This window comes from Hipposideros armiger, unplaced genomic scaffold (genome assembly GCF_001890085.2).
Source record: "Hipposideros armiger isolate ML-2016 unplaced genomic scaffold, ASM189008v1 scaffold_27, whole genome shotgun sequence".
Lineage (NCBI taxonomy): Eukaryota > Metazoa > Chordata > Mammalia > Chiroptera > Hipposideridae > Hipposideros > Hipposideros armiger.
Genome location: NW_017731377.1, coordinates 3353626 through 3372782, shown reverse-complemented (window position 1 = coordinate 3372782; position 19157 = coordinate 3353626). Strand labels below are relative to the sequence as shown.

General features: G+C 37.8%; 1 protein-coding gene across 1 annotated transcript in view; it reads right to left on the bottom strand.

Moving 5' to 3' along the window:
• MTMR9 (myotubularin related protein 9) overlaps positions 1-19157 on the bottom strand; it is a 41621-nt gene that overhangs the window by 10611 nt on the left and 11853 nt on the right. Inside the window, exons 3-6 of the mRNA XM_019636188.1 lie at positions 18492-18617; positions 7092-7265; positions 3001-3218; positions 2038-2199 (exon numbers count right to left, since the gene is read on the bottom strand). Of these exons, the coding sequence (XP_019491733.1) occupies positions 2038-2199; positions 3001-3218; positions 7092-7265; positions 18492-18617 (680 nt within the window). The remainder of the gene's footprint in view (positions 1-2037; positions 2200-3000; positions 3219-7091; positions 7266-18491; positions 18618-19157) is intronic.

The window sequence follows — 19157 nt, the reverse complement described above, 5'->3', positions numbered from 1 at the left end:
GCAAATATTTTTAGGCTCCTAATATACAGAGGGTGCCAAAAAAAATGTATATACATTTTAAGAAAGGAAAAAATCTATACTAAAGTTACACTGATGGTAACCACTTTGAGCACCTCTTGTAATTGCAGAAGTGAAACATGACTTGTATTCATCTTTTGTTATCAGTATATATTGAGTATAACAACTTTAATACATTTTTTTCCTTTCTTAAAATATGTATATATTTTTTTGGCACCCTCTGTATATTGAGAATATATATCTTAGATATCTGTGGTATATTCTGAATTTAATTCAATTAATTTAAGGTCGATTTTTACATTCTGAGTAATTAATTATACGGGCAGAGTTTTATGGTGGTATTAATTTGCTAATATATATCAGAAAAGGGAAACCAAACATGGCAAAATAAACCAAAACCTTAAGCTCTCCTATGAGTATGGAAGTCCCTGTTTGCTTAAGTGGCCAGTGCAAACGAAACAAAGGTAGAAATACCAAACACTGTTCTGCACTTAGAGTTGCCTTGACCTTCATCATCTCGTTATTAGGCTGAAAACTTAGACAACATGATGATAAGTGTCTATTACAATTCATGTTTCCTAAGAAAACAGAAGCCTCTGTACTTACCATGTAAGGGGAAATCTTTTAAACTTAGGTTAAAAAGAAACAAACCCTTTACTATTAGAATATCATCATTCTGTATTATCGATTTCTCTGCCACAGAGCCTTGGTCTTTAACTCCCATACTTTATTAGATAAATGAGCTTTGCCTAAAATAAAGAACAGTGACAGCCTGGGAATGCTGACACCAAGAATCTCCGCTCATTCTTGGTTCTGTCACTAACTTACCATATAACCTTAAGCAACCTATTCTATTATCGGTTTCTCACTAACCATAAAAAGTTACATATATATTTCCTTAATTTGAGAGCATCAATAAAACAAATTAAATTCTCAAAGAAAAGTGCCACACAACTATATGGTGGCAATACTTATACGTACCTATTGTTTCTGTGGGACTCCCCTTCATAAGAAGGGCACGCTAAGCTTCTGCAACCTTTTATACCAGTCCTTCTGCCTCTGTGCAAGACTTCTGCTTCAAGGCTCAAGGATTAGCAAACTTCAACTGAGTGAATAAACTAAAATCACTTCATATACTTCATATTACTGTCATCAGGTTTTCTCAACTTGAGATCCTGATATAACTACACATATCAAGAATTTGTAATAAGATATCTGAGAGATTAGAAAGGATCGTTTTATTGTGTAACAAAATTACATGGTTCCCTTCATTGATATTTCAAAAGAAAGAAGGAAAATTTGGCCCTCTGAGAAGAAATAAGAAAACTTCTTTTCTTTTTCACAGTTTAAGAAAAGGAAAATTGGCAGATTAATAATTTAAGGATTTTATAGAACAAAATGGTCTTTTAGTATTTAAAAAACTTGTGTCATGAAAGACGTGTATCTGTGCATGGTTCACAATTCATTCAACATTATCAATTAAATGAGAGACTGCACACACTTTATCAATAACTGAATGGCACTATCTTATGTAATAATTTATAAATGATCTTAACAGAGGATATAGAATCAGCACAAACTTTAACATACAGGCATACCTTGTTTTATTGTGTTTCACATTATTGCACTTTGCAGATACTTAATTTTTTATAAATTGAAGGGAAGACCCAACAGCAAAAAGATTATGACTTGCTAAAGGCTCAGATAATGGTTAGCATTTTTTAGCATAAAGTATTTTTAAATTAAGTTATGTACATTGTTTGTTTAGACATAATGCTATTGTACATTTAATAGACTATGGTAAAAGTAAACATAACTTTTACATGCACTGGGAAACCAAAAACTTTATGTGATTTGCTTTATTGCAGTACTCGCTTTATTGCGGTATGCTGGAACCAAGCCCACAATATCTCTGAGGTATGCCTCTGAGGTATATGTTAATATGGAAACATATGTCTGGATAAAAGCAAAGTCTAGTTAGCAGTACATGTCCCATCTGGAATGCTAATATCACTTTACCTGTCGATACACTGAGCCGCTAGACAGGCAGTTGTCAGAATCTCTTTGATGTGAGTCAGCCAGTTTGAGGCCTCCAATTTACTGAGCCATCGGTCCATGTTATGTGTTTGGTCATTACAAGCTTCCACAAGTTTGATTAAGCTCTCCTGAAGAATGTGATACCTTTCAAACACAAGGAAAAGAAAAACAAAATAGAACAATGAAGGAAGAAACCAAACCAAAAACTCAGCCTCCAATGTATCCAAGAGCAAAAGTAACTAAAAATACTGTAAAAGTATTTACCTTGCTATCCAGTAACCTGAGGATTAAATATTGAAAAACTTGTATTTAAAGATGCTTAAAATGCCCGTCATAGTAAACTGTTCCTCATCTGAATAGATTAAACCCAGGTAGCAAAGCTGAATTATCTGACTGGGGAGAGGGTCAGAGCACTGCCTTCTGCGATCCTACTCCCACAGAACCACCTGGTGCTGTCAGTGGGGTGCCCAAAGCCAGCACAGATCCCATTGTTTTATTAGCCCCAACTCCCACCCAGCCACCCAGAGGCACTTATAATCCACTAATTGCAAGCATCAACAAGAGGGAAAAGGGTGTGAAAACAGGTAGATATGGGAGAAATTAAATCTCTAAGTCTTTTGACTTCAGGAAATATAGTTATCCATAGCATATCTGTTCAGTAAGTTTGGTGACCGTTCATATACAGGTAGAGGAGCAGACCTTGTGGTGATGAAACTTCAGAGCTGACTCAGAGAAAGAGTGCTATTTGACGAAAACTCAACTCTGGGCATCCAAGATTTGTTTTCTACTTATCTTACAAAACACATTGACAGGATAGCCAGTCAATTTTTTAGTCTAAGTTAATGTGTAGGTTCATTCGAAACTTGTGATTTTTGAACAGCGACAGGCTCACGCAGTCTAATGAGCTTCAAACAAGAGTCCACCACTGTCTCTAGAATTGTTTACCTCTCAATGGACTTATGAATCCGCCTCCACTGAGGATAATGTGCTTCTTGTTCAAAGCCCCCTCCTTTGGCTCGAGCTTGCTGAGCCACATTGAGAGATCGGGTATCAATGATATAGCCACGCTTTCCTGCCCTGAGGGTAGCATTTATCAGCTTCTCATCTTCTTTGCACCGTCTCCCATTTGTACCGGTCAGTGGCTGACCACTTCGCATAATTACCTAGAAGCATAATACAGTTTAAAATTTAATAGTAGCTGCTTTTAAAAATTTGTGAAATCAGAAATGAATTAGCTAGTTTTAGAGTATTTCAAAAACAACTTTGTGGGTGGCTGGGTGGCTCTGTTGGTTAGAGTGCGTGCTCTGAGCAACAGGGTTGCCGGTTCGATTCCCACATGGGCCAGTGAGCTGTGCCCTCCGCAGCTGGATTGGGGACAGCGACTTGAGCTGAGCTGCAGCTGAGCTGCCAGTGGGTGGTGAGATGGCTCAGTTGGTTGGGGTGCATGCTCTTGACAACAAGGTTGCTGGTTCGACTCCCACATGGGATGGTGGGCTGCGCCCCCCACAACTAGATTGAAAGTGCTCTTAACAACAAGGTTGCTGGTTCGACTCCCACATGGGATGGTGGGCTGTGCCCATCCCTCTTTCCCCCCCTACAATTAGATTGATAATGGCGACTGGACTTGGAGCTGAGCTGCACCCTCCCAACTAAGACTGAAGGACAACGACTTGACTTGGAGCTGATGGGTCCTGGAAAAAACACATTGTTCCCCAAAGTTTAAAAAAAACAAAAAAACAAACTTTGTGACACTTTGGAAATGGATTTGATCCTAACACAAAGACACATCTCTATGTATTGACAATAGTTAATATTGTAAAATAAAAATAAGACTTGCACTTTTAAATAACGTTTCTTCTTACTACCTCAAAATGGTTTCCCATAATAAATTACAGTTCCTCTTTAAGACGAAATCTTACAATTCCTTTAGCCAGTGAGTTAATTATCCAGTCAATCTAGCCCTGTAATGAAGATAATAATGGCCAAAGCACCAGTAAACTTTTGCTGCAACTACATAAACTTAGGGTTGGCAGATTTTATCAAGAATTATAAAGGAAAAGGCACCAATGGCAAAATTAAAAAGTTTATGAATTATTCTTCTTGTTTTGGAAATAATTTTCAATACCTTTAAAGTAGCTTGTTATTGTTTATTCTCTAGTGGCCCTCTTCCATCCTTTTCAGTATTCCAGGACTTAACCACTTGTCTCCAAAGACCACCAACCATATATATATATATTTTTTTTTTTTCTTTTTTTCCTGTTTCCACTAGTAGTTTATAAGCAACTTGAAGGCAGGGACTGGGTCGTTTTGGTAATCTCTCTCCAGCACATGGCCCAGCTCAAATGTTTTTTGAATGTATGAGTGAATATGATCTTAATTCACTCCCTGCCCGTGCCCACTCCACCTAGGGCTCCATAAAATGAGCAACAGAGCCTCCGCTCAGTTCCAATCCTGCTCCTCTGAGAACCTATACTTTACCAAGCTCTGACTCTACCCAGGGCTGAAAGCTGGGTCAAAATAAGAGCTGATTTAAAATTGCGGTTACCACCCTCAAAGTGTATTGTACAGTGCAGTGAAACAGGCCACGAACTCCAGAAACTGTTGTACAGTAGAAGGTTAGGTTCCAGGGGGACAGGGACTGTGCCTTAGTCACCTTTGTACCCACTCCTTAGTGCCTCATACTCACCTGGCACATTATACAGGAACCAATTACAATAACAGTTAACATTTTTTTAAGTTCATACCAAGTGCTAGGCCCTGGACTATGCACTATAAATGAATCATCTCATTTCATTCTCACAACTTATTTTAAAGATGAGGAAACTGAGACTCAGAGAAATTTCCCTTGCCCAAGGGCACACAGCAAGTGAGTGGCAGAACTAGGACTAACGTCCATCACTCCAAAACCAGTGCTTTTATCCACCACACTTGTATTGGAGAGAGAGAGAGTGAGTGGGACAAGGAAGGAGGGAACGAACGAAGGGAGGAAGGGAGGGAGGAAGGGAGGGAGGGAGGAAGGAAAAACAGTGTCATTGGCGTTCAGATGACACTGGCATGTCTCCTTAAAGAGATCAGGGATGCGTAGCTTTGTGGGAAAAGTGGTGGTATAGCTAGGCCTTGCAGGATAGGTGAGCAAGATTGGGACTCACAGAGATGGGGAACCCACTATCTTCTGAGAAGACAGTGACAGGCACTTTCATATCTCATTTCAGAGATTTGGGGGAGAAAGGTGCCCATCCAGCTTGTGTTCCCTGGAGGCTTAGAGGTACAAGGAGGACCAAGGGTGGAAGGGATTCAGGCAGTGGAGGAGGGGCCAGGTCTAAAAAATAAGAGCCAAGAAGATGGGGCGAGTGAGATGCTGAAGGCCAAAGGCCTGGGCTAGAGGGAAGGAATCAAGCTGGAAGGTGGTCTGAAAGGCCAAAGCTCGGGTTCGTTAGAGTCAAGTAAAGAACTGATGGGAGGATGCGAGTAGAGGAGTTTGGAAAGACAAGAGCTCAGGTGAAGAAGAAGAGGGAATTGTACAGGAGAGCTGGATAACTGGTCAGAGTCAGAGGGTCCAAGAAGATGATCAGGAGACAGGGCGCAAACGCTGCAATCAGAGGTGCCAGGGGACCGGGGCTCAAGAGGCTGGGTTGTGTGCTGTGGGTAGCGGAGGAGCTGATGGTGGAGTCCGTGGGTACAGGTGTTCTGGAGGGCAGGAGCTGGATTGAGTTGCCAGCAGGCTTGGGGCCAGAGGACTGGGAGAGGAGGGGTGACCCCAAAGGTGTGGTCAGTGGCATCAGGGCTGGAGTGCTCAAAGGCCAACAAGGGAAGGGTCGGCGGGTAAGGGCTGGGGCCAGAAGCCTGGCGCGCGGGCCAGGAGAGGGGTACAGGGACTGGGGCAGTGGGAATCACAGGGTCCCATTTGCCCCGATTGAGTTTGGGAGCAAAGCAATAGCCTCTGGCTCCCCAAAGAGAGGAAAGGGGCCAGGTTCAGGGTCCCCCACGAAGCCATGTCTGCCTATCCCCGTGACCTCGGGCCCAGCCCGGATTCACCTCACTCCCGCAGCTCGGACAGGGACAGCGCCGCCTCAGTCCCCAACTATATATTTTGAAAGGTTTACTTTTGAAACTTTTCTCAAGAAATCAATAAGTATTATACTGATCTCTTTCCTGGTGACTGGTTTAGAGATATTTCAATTTCACCCCATAGTACAATATATACAGTTATCTTAACTACCTTGAAATTTAACATGATCAAGAAAGGTCATCCAGAGGATGACAATGGCTAACTCTCAGTGCGTACCACGTAAATGGACACAACAGTAACCCTGATGAACCCTAGGAAAAAGAGACATACTACTGAGCAAGCAGGATATGTGACCTGATACCAAAGTAGCAGCTTTTTAGAAGTCTTTTTATCCTAAACATGTATGTTTGACTTATTACCAGGGGAAATGGAAAATGGAAGATGGCTATAATTTATCCACTAATTTACTATTGGTCTCAAAATGAGAAGCAGTTTATTGACTGAGAGAAAATAAGAGGAGAGAAACAGATTTAGAAAATATTTAGGAAACAAATACACAATAGGCACTTGCCTATTCAATTCCTGACTTGTGTTTACTTAAGTTGTGACCAATGACATGTGTCACTCTTTTCCCTTTTGAAAATAAAAACATCTGCTCAATTTATCTTTCATAAGGAAATTTGGTGAGAATAATGAAAGTATCTTACTATTATTCTGGTCAGAGAAAATTTATTTTTCTGCCTAAGAGTGTTATTTTAAATATGCATTGAACACTAGTTCTCTTTGTACTCGAATAAACCTATCTGGGCTTTTCTAAGGTTGAGCAGCATGATGGAAATAATTTAAAGTCATATCCTGATCACAGAAAGCACTCTACTCTTGATTCCCTAAAACTTAAAAAAAGGAAGTCCTAGCAGGAGAGACCAATCACTTCAATGAACAGGTACACAGAAAAGGGAAACATTTCTAAGAAAAGATCCCTAAACCAAGTCTTTTGGTAGCTCAAGCAGCAGTGCTGTACACTTACCATTCCGTTTTTTTTATGATAATAGCTAAGTACTGGGAAGCGTCCTCCATGTCGAAATGTAGCTACCTTACGAAGAGCTTCATCATCGATGGACTTGGGCACTATGACAATTGGCGGGTAAGAAGGGCAGATCGCAAATTCCTTATTGACATAGCTTAGCCTCCATTCACTGGTCTGAAAAACACAAAATTCTTCAAGTTAAGCAAGTATCTTAATGTCATAAAATAATCTGAAAAATTTTAAAGGACCTTAGAGATCAACTTGCATACAATGAAGAAGCCATCTCAGGAATTTAATAGAATGATACCTAGGGCCATAGTTACATACATCCAGAGAAAAGGAGCTCCATTCTTCAGTCAGCTTCCTGCAATGCTAGGTATCCCTAGTTCCTAGAAAGTTCTTGCTCATATTGAGCAAAATTTGTTGCTCTATAACTTCCTCTATTGGTTTTTACCATGATTTCAGTACAAGTTCCCTATTTCACATAACATCCTATCAAACATGTGAAAGTCCATGGTTTCTCCCTTAGCCTTCTATTTTCCAAGTTAAATATATTAAGTTCATTCATGACTGTCAGGATCAACATCATCTAATTCATCCTTTTCTGGGTACCATTTACTTTGTTATCGGTACTCTTAAAGTATAGAAACAGGAAGACTATCATACTACAGATAATGCTGGACCAGAACAGAGGAAAACAGAACTACTACTTACTTCAAATCCCTTTTTCCTTTCTGTTATTTAAAAAAGGAGTAAAATGTAGAAAGCTGGTAATATCTTTCTTAAAAGAATGATGATAATGCAAAGAAAGATTATACTTAGGAGTCAGTGAAGTAATCTCTAAGTCAGTGTGCCAAGGATTAAAAGTACATAATATAAAACTATCAAATGAGAACTTCTTTCAAAAACAAAAAGGAACACCACTTGAAGACTGTAAAAAGCTTTTTACAGTGAAACAAATAAATAAAATTATCTATATGTAAATATCAATATGCTCCTATAAATCAGAGTTGGCCTAACATACTGGCCATCGTTGCAGTATCAGGAAAATAAAACCGAAGTATGTTTGATGTACTGTAGAACAAGAGTACTTTTTAAGAAACGCTTTTACAAGACACAATATCATACTTCTAATTACATTTTTCACTTTTCAAAGTTATTCATGTTACCAATTTTAGAAAGACAGTTTCTAAAGGATCCATTATATAAAAAAAGGAAGTTACGTGTTTCCTGCTTACTCATTACCTAATTCCCTTTTCCCAAAAGCAACAATTTTTCACTCTTTTAGCTTTTGTGTGTGTGTGTGTGTGTGTGTGTGTGTACCTCCAAATTTCTAAATAACATGACTATACTGTTACTTCTTGATTTCTCATTAATAGATATTACATACTGCCTAGGTTTTCTTCTAGGAGTTTTATGGTTTTGGATCTTACATTTAAGCCTTTAATCCATTTTGAGTTTATTCTTTTATATGGTGTAAGGAGGTGGTCTAGTTTTATGTTATTTTTGCATGTATCTGTCCAGTTTTCCCAAGACCATTTATTGAATAGTCTTTACCCCATTGTATATTCTTGCCTCTTTTGTCATAGATTAATTAACCATATGGGCATGGTTTATTTCTGGGCTCTGTATTCTGTTACATTGATTTATGAGTCTGTTTTGATGCCAGTACCATGCTGTTTCAATTACTATAGCCTTGTAATATAGTTTGATACCAGTATCAAGTAGCATGATACCTCCAACTTTGTTCTTTCTCAAGATTGCTGTGGCTATTTGGGGTCTTTTCCGGTTCCATATAAATTTTAGGATTATTTGTTGTAGTTTTGTGAAAAATGTCATTGGTATTTTGATAGGGATTGCATTGAGTCTATAGATTGTTTTGGGTAGTATGGACATTTTAACAATGTTAATTCTGCCTATCCATGAACACAGTATATGCTTCCACTTGTTTGTATCTTCTTCAGTTTCTTTCTTCAATGTCTTATGATTTTCTAAGTACAGGTTTTTTACCTCCTTGATTAAATTTGTTCCTAGGTATTTTATTTTTTTTATGCAAATATAAGTGGATTATTTTTCTCTTCCTGATAGTTCATTATTGGTAGATAAAAGTGCAACTGATTTGTGAATATTAATTTTGTATCCTGCTACTTGATTGAATTCACTTATCAGTTCTAATAGTTTTTGGTGGAATCTTTAGAGTTCTCTCTATATGTAGTATCATGTCATCTGCAAATAATGACAGTTTTAATTCTTCATTTTCAATATAGATGCCTTTATTGCTGTGGCTAGGACTTCCAATACTATGTTGAATAAAAGCTTTTAGCTTTTCAACATTGAGTATGATGTTAGCTATGGGTTTGTCATATATGGCCTTTATTACATTGAGATATGTTCCCTGTACTCCCACTGTGCTGAGTTTTTATCATAAATGGATGCTGGATTTGGTCAGATGCTTTTTCTGCATCTACTGTTATGATCAAATGATTTTTATCCTTCATTCTGTTTGTGTGGTATATCACATTAATTGATTTGTGGATATTGAACCAACTTTGTATCCCAGGAATTAATCCCACTTGATCACCATGTATAATCTTTTTAATGTATTGCTGAATTTGGTTTGCTAACATTTTGGTGAAGATTTCTGAATCTATGTTCATCAGGAATATAGGCCTATAATTTTCTTTTTTAGTAATGTCTTTGTCTGGTTTTGGAATGGAAATCTGGGTAGTGCTAGCCTCATAAAATGAGCTTGGAAGTCCTCCCTACATTTTAATTTTTTGGAATAGTTTGAGAATGATGGGTGTTAATTCTTCTTTGAATGTTTGGTAAAATTCACCTGTGAAGCCATCCGGTCTAGGACTTTTGTTTGTTGAGAGTTTTTTGATTACTGATTCCATTTTGTTAGTAATAATCAGTCTGTTCAGATTGTTTTTTCTTCATTCAGTGTTAGAATATTGTATATTTCTAGGAATTTATACATTTCTTCCAGATTGTCCAATCTGTTGGCATATAACTGTTCATAGTATTTTCTTATAATCCTTTGTATTTCGGTGCTATCAGTTGTCACTTCTCTTTTATTTGTGGTTTTATTTATTTGGGTCCACTCTTTTTTTTTCCTGATGAGTTGGAATAAAGGTTTGTGAATTTTGTTTACCTTTTCAAAGAACCAGCTCTTGGTTTCACTGATCTTTTGTATTGGTTTTTAGATTCTATTTCATTTATTTCAGCTCTGATTTTTATTATTTCCTTCCTTGTACTCACTTTGGGCTTTGTTTGCTGTTCTTTTTCTAGTTCCTTTAGGTGTAAGGTTTGATTGTTTGAGATTTTTCTTGTTTCTTGAGGAAGACCTGCAATGCTAAGAATTTCCTTCTTAGGACTGCTTTCACTGTGTCCCATTGATTTTGGACCATTGTGTTTTCATTTTCCTTTGTCTTAAGGTATCTTTTGATTTCTTCCTTGATCTCATTGTTAACCCATTCATTATTTAGTAGCATGCTATTTAGCCTCCATGTGTTCGTGTGTTTTTCAGGGGTTTTTTTTGGTAATTGATTTCTAGTTTCATTTGATGTGGTCGAAGAAGATGCTTGATATGATTTCAGTTTTCTTAAATTTATCAAGATTTGTTTTGTGGCCTAACATGTGGTCTATCTTGGAAAATGTTCCATGTGCACTTGAAAAAAATGTATTTTCTGCTGCTTTGGGGTGAAATGCTCTAAAAATACCAATTACATCCATCTGGTCTAATGTGTCATTTAAGGCCACTGTTTCCTTGCTGATTTTCTGTCTGGAAGATCTATCCATTGATGTGAATGGGGTGTTAAAGTTCCCTTCTATGATTGCATTACTGCTGATCTTTATGTCTATCAGTATTTGCTTTATATAAGTGCTCCTATTTGGGTGCATAAGTGTTTACAAGGGTTATATCCTCTTGTTAGATTGATCCCTTTATCATTACAAAGTGTCCTTCTTAGTCTCTTATTATAGCCTTTGCTTTAAAGTCTGTTTTGTTTAATAAAAGTATTGCTACCCGTTTTTTTTTTCTCAGATCTGTTCACATGAACTATCTTTTCCCATCCCTTTAGTTTCAGTCTGTGTGTGTGTGTCTTTCAATCTGAAGTGGGTCTCCTGTAGAAAGCCTATGTAGGGACCTTGTTTTCTTATCCATTAAGTTACACTGTCTTTTGATTGGAGCATTTAATCCATTTACATTGAGAGTGGTTATTGATAGGCACGTAGTCACTGCCATTTTATGACTCATACGTGTGTAAGGCGGAGGGAAGGCTGGGCTGGGATACCCTCGGCGAGGGGAGGATGGAGACTCACCTGCTCCCTAGGGCTCATCGCCCCAAGTGTAGCAACTTTTGTTTCCTGACCAAGTTTGGAGCCTGTGAAATGGAGGACAGGAGAAACATTTCTTTCCGAGGCCTCCCTCATCCTCCCCTCCTGGGGACCTCAACACATGTACAGAAACCTGGTCTTACTTCTGGAGAGCAGTGGCCTTTGAGAATGAAAGGTTTAGGAGAATGTACCCCTCCTGACCCTTTCTACGCAGCCATACTAAGGCAACCAACCGGGAAAGTGAGAAACCAAGTGCTCAGAGATTCCTTGCTGCATCCTAATCTGAGACTTCTAAACTGAAAGAAGACTCAAGCTGAGCCTTGTTTGGTAATGTGGGCCCAGATTAGGAGCTCTTTTATCATATGAACCTCCTTTTTACCATACATTTGAAGCCTTTTATATTATATAATTAGGACAGGTAGATGACAGTAATTGAAAAAACAAACAGCCAGGTAAAGTTGGGAATTTAAAACATGATGCATACATATCTTAAGCATTGTCATTAAAAATATATTCATGTCACCAAAAAACCCCCAGTAACATTATGTCTCTCCAAACACTGCTTTAGCTATATTCCTCAAATTTTGATTTTGCATTTTTATTATCATTCAGTTCGAAATGTTTTCTAGTTTCCTTTATGATTTCATCTTTGATGCATAGATTATCTACAAGTATTTTGTTTAATTTAGAATACTCTGCATATTCCTAAATACCTTAGTCTTTATTTCTAATTTAACTTCTTTGTGGTCAGAGATTATACTCTGTATTGTTTCAATCCTTTAAATTTATTGAGATTTATTTAATAGCCCAGTGTATGACCTCTCTTGGGGAATATAGCATGTGCTCTTGAATATTGTTTATTCTGTAGAAATTGGGAGTAGTATTCTATAAATATCAGATAGTATTGTTCAGATCCTCTACGTCTTCTACTTGTTTTGTTGTTGTTTTGTGTTAGTCTAGTTCTATTACTTGCTGAGAGGGCAGTTTTAATGATCTCCTACTATGATCGTAGATTTACTTATTTCTTCCTTCATTTCCATCACTTTTTGCTATCAGGCATCTATATTCTGAAAAGATATTTATATCTTCCTGATGAATTTATCATTATGAAATGACCCTCTTTATTTGATAATAGTTTGTGTCTTGAAGTCTTTTTTGGAGTTAATACAGCTACTTCTGCTTTTTTTTGCTTACTGTTTTCATGGCATATTTTTTTCCATCCATTTATTATTATTTTTTAAACATTTTATTGGGGAATTGGGGAAGGGGAACAGTGTTGGGGAATTGGGGAAGGGGAACAGCTAAGTTGTTGTCCTTCAATCTTAGCTGTGAATGGTGCAGCTAGCTCAGCTCCAGGCCCAGTTGCCATCAGCCCGCCATCAGCAGCTCGTGGCTGCTCAGCTCAAGGTGCTGTGTTCAATCTTAGTTGCAGGTGGGTGTAGCCCACCATCCCATGTGGGAGTCGAAGCAGAAACATTGTTGTTAGGAGCACGTGATCTCACCAGCTGAGCCATCCTGCCACCTGTTGGCAGCTCAGCGGCAGCTCAACTCAGGCGCAGCACACTGGCCCAAGTGGGAATCGAATTGGCGACCCTGCTGCTCAGAGCTTGTGCTCTTAACCAACTGAGCCACTTGGCCAGCCCCATCTATTTATTTTTAACCTATCTGTGCCTTTTTTCTCAAATGCATCTCTTATACACAACATATATTTGAGTCTTGAGTTTTTAAAAAATTCATTCTGACAATCTCTGCCTTTTAATTGGAGTGTTCAGCTCAACAATATTAAAATAATTACTGATGTGGCTGGATTTTAGTCTTGCATTTATTTTCTGTTTGTTCCTTCAGTTTTTAATTGCTGTTTGGTCTTTCCCATCTTCTTTTGGATTATTTAAATACTTTTAAGAATTGCATTTCGATGTATGTATAAACTTTTTAATTATACCTCTTCACATTTTTTAAAGAAGTGATTGCTCTAGGACAATAGTTCTCAACCAGGGGCAATTTTGCCCCAATGGAACATTTATCAGTGTCTGGAAACAACTGGGCTTGAGGGGAGAAGAATGCTACTGAAATCTAGTGAGTGGTGCCAGGGAGGCTGCCAAACATCCTATAAAGCACAGGACAGCTTCTCACAACAAAGAATTTCCAGCCCAAATGTCAACAGTGCCAAAATTGAGAAACCCTGCTCTAGGGAATATAATATATATCTTTAAGTTAAATATTAGTCCATATTAAATAAAATGTAAAACTTTGAAACTGTATAGGTCTATTTAGCCATTCAGCCACCCCACACCCAATCACCTTTAATGCTAAAGGCAATACTATAGTTTTGTTTTAAATAGTCATATATAAAGACACTAAAAAGAAAAAAGTAGCCTGTTATATTTACCTAGATAGTTACCATTTCCAATGTTCTTCAATCATTGTGTATATTCAAGTTTCCCTCTGGTATTATTTTCCTTCAGCCTGACAAACTTCCTTTAATATTTCTTATAGTAAAGGTCTCTTGGTGACAAATTCTTAGTTTCCTTTCATCTGAAAATGCTGTCTCACCTTCATTCTTGAAAGATATTTTCACCAGATACAAAATTCAGGATTGGCAGGTTTTATTCCTTTCAGCACTTTAGAAGTTTTGTCTTCTGGTCGCCATGGTTTCTGGTGAATACGCCACAGTCACTTGAAGTGTTGTCTCTGTATACGTAATGCGTTGTTTTTATCTGGAAGCTTTCAAGTTCTTCTCTTTATCAATGGTCTTTGACAGTTTGACTCTGATGTGTCTAGGCATGGTTTCTTCATATTTATCCTGTTAATGGCTTGCTGAGCTTTTAAAATTTGTATCATTCACCGAATTTGGAAAGTTTTGGAACATTATTTCTTTCAATATTTCTTTTATCTTATTCTCTCTATTCTTTCCTTCTGGATCTCCAATTACACAAACCGAGGGTGCCAAAAAAATGTAAGCACATGACTTGTATTCATCTTTCGTTATCGGTATATATTGATTACTACAATTTTAATAGTTTTTTTCCTTTCTTAAAATGTGTATACATTTCTTTGGCACACTCTATACACTAGGCATTCTGCTATTGTCCCACAGGTCCAAGGCTCTGTTTATTCTTCTATAATTTCTCCCTTCCCCCTTCTTTCTGCATAATTTCTATTGCTCTAATTTCAAGTTCACTGATTCTGTCTTCTGTCATCTACTCTCTACTATTTAGCTCATCCAGTGAATTTTTTATTTTAGATATAATTTTCAAAAAGTTCTAAGAGTTCCACTTGATTCTTTTTAATATTTTCTATTTTTTTGTTGAGATTTCCTGTCCTTTTTTTTTTTTCATTTTAAGCACACTTTCCTTCATGGAAAGTTGGGCAAGTTTAACAGCTGCTTTAAAGTTTTTATGTGATAATTTGAATATCTGAGTCATCTTGGGGTTGGTACTTACTGATTGTCTTTTTTATTTTTTATTTTTATTATTATTATTTTTTTTTTAGCTAAGCCATCCTGCCACCTGTTGGCAGCTGAGCGACATCTCAGCTCGGGCTGGACTCAAACCACTGTTGCTCAGAGCTCAAACCCTTGAGCAAGCTCTTAACCAACTGAGCCACTCGGCCGGCCCAAATTCATTGTCTTTTCTCTTGATGATGGGTCACAATATCCTGGCTGAATTTTGAATTGTATGATTGTATCCTAGCCATTGTGAATGTTATGTTATAGAAACTCTGCATTCTATTACATTTCTTTGAAGAGCACTAATGTTTCTGTTTTAGCAGGCAATTAACTTGGTTGTTAGACTTAAACAGCAAACTCTGTAACCCACGAGGTGCATGGCAGCTCAGGTATTAGTTCTGACTGCTCTCTGTCTGATCCTTGTAAGCATGGTTCAAAAGTCAGCCATAGAGTCAGGGTTGTATACAGAATCAAGGTTCCCCTTCTCTGGCCCTCTGGTTGCTGAAGGCCCTTCCCCTGGTTCCTCCCACCAGAGAGAAAGCAGGCTTTCAATTGGAATGTTAGCTGTTCCACACCATCGATGCCACAGCTGTGCTGACCTCAGGACAAGGCCACCCAAACAGGAAACTCATATGCCATTTACTTTCTCCAAGTTTTGACTCCCCTCCAAAATATGCTGCTTTCTTGTCATTCACCAGAGCCTTCAGGTAGTAGTTTTTTGTATTTTATTCATAGTTTGTCATTGATATCTTCAGGAGGGCTTGTCAGATAGGAGCTACTCCGCCATTACCAGAAGCAGAACCTTATCATCATCTTTTTTTATACATAATTTCTAAAGTGGTAGATTGGGGAAGTACAGATATACTGTACATGTGTATTTCAGCAAAGTATCTGAAATAATATTTCATGATATCTTAGAATAAAAGCATGTTGGGCCGGCCGAGTGGTGCGTTGGTTAGGAGTTGGCTTGGGACGCCAGCTCTGAGCAGCTGGGCCCTGGTTCCGATTCCACATGAGGGCCAGTGACGCTGAACCCTCTACAGCTAAGATGGTGAACAACAGCTCAACCTGGAGCAGGGCTGTGGTGAGTCGCCGGTGATAGCGTAGGCTGCAGTGGGGCTGACTGGCAATGGGTGTGAGCTTTTGTGAGATGCCGTGAACCGCGGTGAGCGGCCATCCAATGGCCGGCGAGTGACTGCCTCACCTGGAAGAGCGCAATGATAATACCAACATGGGCCAGTGAAGCGACATCCTCCACAACTAGACTGAAGAACAAAAGGACAGCAACTTGTCTGTTCCCCTTCCCCAATTCCCCAACACTGTTCCCCTCCACTAATTCCCCAATAAAATCTTTCAAAAAAAAGAAGAAGAAAAGCATGTTAAAAGTGGAAGGAACTTTAGAGATTATTTTGTAGACATGGAAATTAAGTCCCAGAAAATCAAGGAGCCAACAACATATCTGGGATGCAACACAAGATATCTTTATAGCTAGCTTTAGTACTCTGTTTTCTCAATACCACACGTCTCCTTTGGACATAATAGGTAAGTGGGGACTGGCTAATATTATAATTAAGCAGTTTTTCAGATGATCAAAAAACCTTACTTAAAGAATACTGATCGATAGATGTCTACCTGGCAGAGGATTTCTAATAATATATAGGCCTTATTGTCCTTCTGTCCTGTTCCACATAAATACACACATTTCTACATTCATTCACTCAACAGATACTTACTGCTTGCCTATCACATGTGCTAGGAATATAGTAGGGAACAAAAATGACATGGTCCCTGCCCTTGTGAAGTTTATATTCTAGCAGCTTATATTCTAGCCCAAGAGAGAGCATAAACAATGAATAAGACGCTTTCTACACTGTTGATCCTCTCCTGCTTGAGACTCGCTCTTCCCTTGGCTTTTTCCTCCACTCACTTCTTAAATGGTCCAATCCTTGCCCCCTTTCTCATTTTAGATGTGTTTCCTAGGTAATTTCAACTTTTCTCTATGGTTTCCACAACATTTATGTTGATTACTCTCAATTTTTTATTTTTAACATAGATCTCTCAAATAAGCTCTAAACTATCTCTTGTATATATTTGATGACATGTACCATACCAGCTCTTTGAATCTGCCATCTCCAAAGCTGAACTCAACTCATTCCCTGTCAAATACATTTCGCTTTGTCTTTACCATCTCAGTGGTATCATCTTAGATGCCACACCCTGTTTCACTTCTCATATGCAGTGAGCAGGTCACAAACTCCTTCTATTTCCTGAATCTTTCTGCACTATAACCCCTCTGCTATTGATCCAACCATCTTCTTTACATTTTTACAGTAGCCTCTTAAGCAGTTTCTCAGCATTTTGCATCAGAATTGATTTTCTAGAACACAAATCTAATAATGTCATTCTCCTTTACCTTGTGGATACTTTTATTAGCACTTAATTTATTGTACTTGATTACTTAATGATTAGACTTTAAACAAGTAGAAGGAAGGGGCCATGCTTTGCTCATCTTAAATTTCCATAATCTAGCAATCATAAATTAATACCTTAAATCAAAGCATTAAAGATATTCTCATTAAATCTGTGGATTATGAAATTTTGCAGGAAAATATAACAAAAATTCAAATATACAAGTTGCTTAAATAATTAACTAAACTGAAAAGGAAATTCCTACCAGGAAAAAAGAATTGAATCTAAGTAAAAATAAATAGAGAAAAAAAAATAACCAAAATGTAGGGAGGATCCCTTAATGCATTCTGACTGTTACTTTCTACTTAGGAAATAACTAAGGATTCCTCTAAGGTTGCTGTTAGGTGATAGTTAATCGATACAAGAGAAAAGCATCATGCATTTGATGTTTGCTCTACAGTTTTTAATGCAATAAAGACACTGAATATATACGTAAATACAGGTAGTTACCCACAAAATACAGAAAAAAGCTCCATACCTAAGCATGTAAAATTGCCCTTTCTTTCTCACTTTGTTGCTGTGCACATCTTGGTTCTTTAAAATACATGATGCTCTGGTCCCTACTTCTTGATCCCTCAGGACCCATTTACAGAGGTATGATGGAAGAAGAAAGAATGGGAGCAAAAACCTGCTTCTAGTTACCTGGTCTTAGTAACCCAAATTATAAAAACACAAAGATTATCCCACAGAAACAAAATCGATATTTGTTTCTCTAGTGCTATTTTAGGTACACAGTGGGTTCAACAGAGTTTTCTAGGATGGCTTGGAACCTAACTACTACATATAAAGTTGTTTCTTATGGAAATGCTTTTAAAACACCCAACAATTAACTCAAAACATGTCAGAATTATATTTATGAAGATCTTAATGTTTTATCAGTATCATTTTCAAAATTTTTAACAGTAACACTTAGAATACTGTAAATCCACTAGAAGGAAAATCACTTGAGCTGCAGCACTGAGAACAAATTATGCAAATGTCTGAATAGCAGAGGCTGTAGCACTAATAGCTAACAGATACTTCTTCTAGGCATGAATAAGTCAAATGCATCTTATTAGTCATGAAAAGGAAGTGATCATTTTCACAAGTAAAGGAAGGTTTTTGGTTATTTCTCAGTACCCATAGTTCCCTCAAAAGTTACTCACAGCTGAAGAGTAGAGTTCAAACTCTTGCTCAGGGAGGAAAGAATGCCAGCCATCTTCTATCACTTCAAACATGGGCCGGTAAAAGAAAGGGTACATCAGAGTGATGGAGTCCAGGGTAGACAGTGCCTAGGGGGAAAGGAAATAAAGAAAGGAAAAGGGAACGTACCACAACTTGAAACACTTATTAACTGTCAAATGGGTATTAAACAAATATGACCTAATAATGATAGGCACCCAATATATTTCTCTAACACTGTATGTATCACTAAATACAAATAGAGCTTACTGAAGCTAATTTCCATGTTTTCACATCTAACAAGGTGTCTGGCACATAACATACACTTAGCACTTGCTATGAACAAAAGAGTAAAAAAACGTGCACACCTATTCTAAGAGCAAAATGAAGTGTCTCCTTCATGACATCATTTAATAAAGCCTAGTAAAAGGGTCCAAATATTTTGGGGGATCAGAGAACAGACAGATTTTGGTTAGTCAGTAGAGCCTTGGCTCAAAAGCCTATTATCAACTATATAAACATATGTAAATTACTTAAAATCATCATCTGTTAGTAACTGTAAAATAGGGTGACATAGCTTAATGGCCAAAGAGTCAGATTGGAGTCAAGACTGCTAGACTCAAATTCCAGATCCCAGTGCAACAGTGGTT